At 48.8% G+C, this 5000-nt stretch overlaps 1 protein-coding gene across 1 annotated transcript in view; it reads right to left on the bottom strand.

Annotated features, from left to right (window-relative positions):
- Positions 1-4160, bottom strand: part of dhx57 (DEAH (Asp-Glu-Ala-Asp/His) box polypeptide 57) — a 33310-nt gene extending 29150 nt beyond the window's left edge. Inside the window, 6 exon segments of the mRNA XM_048270246.1 lie at positions 1-616; positions 619-784; positions 1050-1268; positions 2256-2773; positions 3181-3230; positions 3806-4160. The exon segment at positions 1-616 is cut by the window's left edge and continues 120 nt beyond it. Of these exon segments, the coding sequence (XP_048126203.1) occupies positions 1-616; positions 619-784; positions 1050-1268; positions 2256-2746 (1492 nt within the window). The 5' untranslated portion in view covers positions 2747-2773; positions 3181-3230; positions 3806-4160.
- Between the last annotated feature and the right edge of the window lie 840 nt (positions 4161-5000).

The raw sequence follows: 5000 nt of genomic DNA, 5'->3' as shown, positions 1-5000 counted from the left end.
TCTTGGTCTTTGCCGTCATGTTTGTCGGGGGCGGGGCGATCACTGGGGGCGGGGAGCTGTACTTGTGATGCGTGACTGACAGCAGGTCTCTGATTGGCTGCTCCTCCTCGAGGGTGGAGAGCAGCGTGTAGACCACAGGCTCCGCCTCCTGCGCGGCGCTCAGCGATAGGCCGAACAGGTACTCAGTCAAGCTGAGGCGCCCAGCGGCTGAGAGAGAGGCGTCGTTGGTGCAGAAGGCCACCAGAGGGGGCTGGTGAGGGTAGCGGCTGCCGGGGGGGAAACGCACCTCCAGCTGGTACAGGGGGGTGTCGTCGCTGCTGAAGCCCGCCTGGGAGCCCTGCAACGGGGCCAGCGGAGCCTGCTCGTCCCCCGCCAGCTGGTGCCGGAACCGACAGCGCTCGCCAAACTTACACCCAGCGCCCTTCAGGTAGAACTTACACACCTGGGAGGATGAGCCCGCCCCCTGCTTGCCCCGATTGGTCGATCTGGCCGAGCTCTGGGCGGTGGCCGCCGCCGAGAGCCAGTCGAGCTGTATGTCGACCGGTCCAGGCGCTCGGCGTCGCTGAATGGCGGTCGCCGTGAATGGCGCCGGCCGGTTGGCCTCCTCGTCCACGGGCCGCTGTGGCAGTCGGCGGGCGACGGAGGGTCAGTCGTGGCGGGGGAGAGCGCGTCTGCGCCGTAGCGTTCCGAGAACAGCTGCTGGAGGAGGAGCTCTAGGGTCCCGCCCACCTCGCCTGGCCCTGCCTCCAAAACACGCCGGCTGCGCTCACGGTCGAAGCCATACCTACATTATACACACACACACACACACGCAATCAAAGACTATTACGCCTAAAGTGTATGTGTACACTAGCATGGACTTATGACAACTGTGTATACTTGCTATGAAGTTCATGTGTGGTTATAGTTTAAGTGCTCCACTGCAGAGAGTACATTAATATTATATATTGACTTCCGCTATAATCAATGGAACTGGCCACACCAGATACTGGCCACGTGATAGTGCCGCAAACGTGTGTGTGTGTGTGTGCGTGTGTGTATGTGTGTACCTGCTGAGCGTTCCCAGAGCGAAGAGAGAGGCGACGGGCTCGGGTGTGTGTGCGTCCCTGTCCGTCTCCTCCTCGAGCTCGTACTCGTCCGTCTGAGCGCTGTCCAGCCCTTGGTCCCGTGTGCTCCAGTACTGCCCTTCATCACGCACGTCCAGCTCGTCATACTCCTCCTCACCCTCCTCTTCCTCTTCCTCATAGTCGTAGTCTGAGCCTGACTCACTGGGACACAGACATACGTTAACTACAGATGTGTGTGAGCCTAATTCACAGAACCACGTTTACGTAATGATGACTGACACATTTGACACACTCTCACACTCACACACACACTACTGTGTTAGCCTAATTCAAACACAGAACCACATTTACATTATGATGACACCGACACACACACGCTCTCCACCCTCTCCATGTTTGAGTACCGACTGCCCACTACTGCTTTACTACTGCCCACTACTGCTTTACTACTGTCCACAGCCTAATGTCTTACTACTGTTCTTCTGCTACACTGTTTTTCATGCTATATTAGCACACATGACCAATGGCTTCTGCTACAATACTGAATGGCTGTAACCCTATTACCTCAACCTGTTCTTGCACTGACATAGTTTTTTTTTTTTATATTACCTTGTCTACATTATACTTTACTCTCTTATTTATGCTGGTCTCTAGACCTTATTATGTTGCACTGCTGTTGGACTACCTTTTGCACCTTCACCATGACACTCACTCTCTTGAGCACCTCACCATGCACACAGAACTACAGGCCAGTCCCGGCCCTGTCACTGCAAGCGTCTCATGCTTGATCACCCTCAAGCACACTGTGGATTTTTTTATTTAATTTACATAGTACATTTAGTATTTAGTCTTGTTAGTTTTTCTTATCTTCTACTGTCTCTATTGTATAGTGGAGTTTTGTTATATGTATATACTTATATTTACCCTTTCTGCTGTAAGTGCATGTTGTGTGTGATGTCTGTATGCTACTGAGACCTTGAATTTCCCCTTGGGGATCAATAAAGTACAGTATACAGTATATACTCTTTTGATCCCTCTTTTGATCCATCTACGCACACGCACACGCACACGCACACACACTCCTGTGTTAGCCTAATTCAAACACAGAACCACATTTACATAATGATGACACACACACACACACACACACACACACACACACACACACACACACACACACACACACACCTGTGTTGGCCGCTGTACTCCTGGCTCTGCAGCTCTCTCAGCAGCTCTTTGACCTGCAGCTGGTTCTCCGACGTCATGTGGATCTTCTGCAGCGGCAGGGGGGCGTGCTGCTCCGTCTTGCCCTGCGCCCGTCTCTCCTCGTCCGGCCGAGGGCTGCTGCGCCCGCGATACGGAGCCTGAGACGTCCCTCTCCCTCTTCCACCGCCACGACCTCTGCCGTCCTCACGACCCCCGCGACCTCCACGCCCCCCTCTCCCACGGCCGCGACCTCCTCCTCCTCCGCGACCTCCACCGCCGCGTTGGGGTTTTTGGGAGGGTGCCGGACCCATGTTGAGGCTGAAGTCATCACCATCATCCCAACCGCTGCTAGCTCCTTTCCTGCCACCTCCCCCGGCCCCACCTCCTCCCCCACCTCCTCCTCCTCGTCCACGGGGCTTGTTGAAACGTCCTCCTCCCCGATTGGGCCGGCCTCCTCTCTTGCGTCCACTCATCCTCTCTCACCTCTCTCTCCCCGTGCCCTGGAAACACACACAGGCACAAGCCCCAGCTCTCACACCGCTCTGGAAACACACACAGGCACAAGCAACAGCTCTCACACTGCCCAAAACACACACAGGCACAAGCAACAGCTCTCACACCGCCCTGGAAAACACACACAGGCACAAGCAACAGCTCTCACACCGCTCTGGAAAACACACACAGGCACAAGCAACAGCTCTCACACCGCTCTGGAAAACACACACAGGCACAAGCAACAGCTCTCACACCGCCCTGGAAAACACACACAGGCACAAGCAACAGCTCTCACACCGCTCTGGAAAACACACACAGGCACAAGCAACAGCTCTCACATCAGGACAACAGCAGCACCTCTAAATGGTGGTCAGCAGCATTGGCAGGGGACTCATTCATTCAGTTACTGTACCTGTTAAGTGCGTGGTCTTTACGATGGTCCTATTCTGCAACATTTAACACCTGTCGAAAAGAGTAGGCTTCAAAAGTCAGTGACATCCGTCAGTGACATACCGTCAGTGATAAGTCATCACCCTAACACTAGCATCTAAACACCCTCAGGCAGGTAGCGATGACCTGCAGATCATACTCTGTTCCTGGCACTAGCTAAGTTAGTTCACAAGGAGTGCTAAACAATCTGCATTTAGGCTATAGCTGAGTTCATGTGCAAATTAACGTTATCCTTTTGAAGGTGTGTTTACAAGCAAAGGCTGACCATGGACATTCATTTAAACCATTTTACACACTAGACTGTGGGTTATACTCAAGCTGCTTCCAAAACCACACTCTGTCAGAATCGTAGCAAATATTAGCTAGCTATTTTCAAAGGCAATATAAATATTTTCCTACTTGATAGCAAACTAATGCTAACTAGCATGCTGTGCTATCTATCAGGTCCCACTCAGGTAGTTATTAACTTTCCATGTACACTTTGACATGTCGCGATGATACGATAACACATGCAGTTCTCTGACAAATTACTTTCCATAAATTTTACTTTACCACTAGTTTACGTACAGTAGTTTACATAAACTCACCTCTCACGTAAATTTCATATACCGGCTGGCATAATGTCAATTTGCTGAGCTGTCTTCTTCTTGTTTTGTCGACATGATGGAATTCAGTTAGTGTCGCCCCCTACTGTAAAGGCGTTTTACTGATAACGACGAGGATGCGAGAAAGAATCAATGCCATTTGAATAATTTAGCCGTTAATGGAAGACAAGCATAATGAAAAAAACATTTACGTTGAGAGGTTTCAACTGATTTCATTCATGTTATGCATTTATGTACTATTATACAGCCATGTTGCTTTCCAGAGTGTCACCAGCTGCCCAGTATTTTTTTTATCCAGTAACTCTGAAAAAAAGCCAGTATAGGCTAACAGGCCTATTTGGGGTGATTCCCCAAGGCCTACTCAAAGCATTCTAAATGTTTTTTTATAAGGCATGTTCTGTTTATGTAAATCATCAAAGTCCTTTTCACTGTTGGGCATTGTATATCAGCAGGGATGGGCACAACTACATCAAAATGTATTTCCAAATAAAATATCAAATACCCACATTAAAAAATTATCAAAATAAGCTACAAAATGCAGCAGCCAAAAAATGTATCAAAATAAAATAGCCTAGCCTACTGTATTTTTGTATTTTCAAAATACTACAAAATACTTCTTTCTAAAAGCCTTTTTCGTCTATCCCTTCACTTGTACATTACCTGGAAAAACATCTGAAAGCAAGAGACTCCTTCCATAATCAGTCAACAAATTAGATATGCTGACCCCTCATGTTAGACATCCCAATATAAACCTCTGGATGGTGGCAGAGAGAACAACTTGGGGGAATCGGGAGGGTACCTCACCTCACTTTTATTAGTTATTTTTCCAAAATTGCCATATAATAAAGAGCATCCTTCGAGCCTTTTGGATAACTGAAACAATATAATGGGGGAAAATAGTGCAAGAACATAGCGGTCATAGCCTATAGTGTTTAATAGCCTATAGCACACAGTGTTTAATAGAATAGTGGCATAGACTACAATACAAGTAAATAGGCTATAACAGACTCACCACTATCAGGCCTAGGCTACAGCTGAGTGCAAAATCTCATCACTGTGTCTTTCCATTCATTTTGAAATGTTCTTGTAGGATCCTGCTCAAAAGCAAATTGCACATAGGGCCTTCTGATAATATTGCAACATTGAACGTAGGCACATGTTGTATGTATGAAGTGGC

Source organism: Alosa alosa, chromosome 18, assembly GCF_017589495.1.
Source record: "Alosa alosa isolate M-15738 ecotype Scorff River chromosome 18, AALO_Geno_1.1, whole genome shotgun sequence".
NCBI lineage: Eukaryota > Metazoa > Chordata > Actinopteri > Clupeiformes > Clupeidae > Alosa > Alosa alosa.
This window is presented reverse-complemented; position numbering and strand designations above follow the sequence as displayed.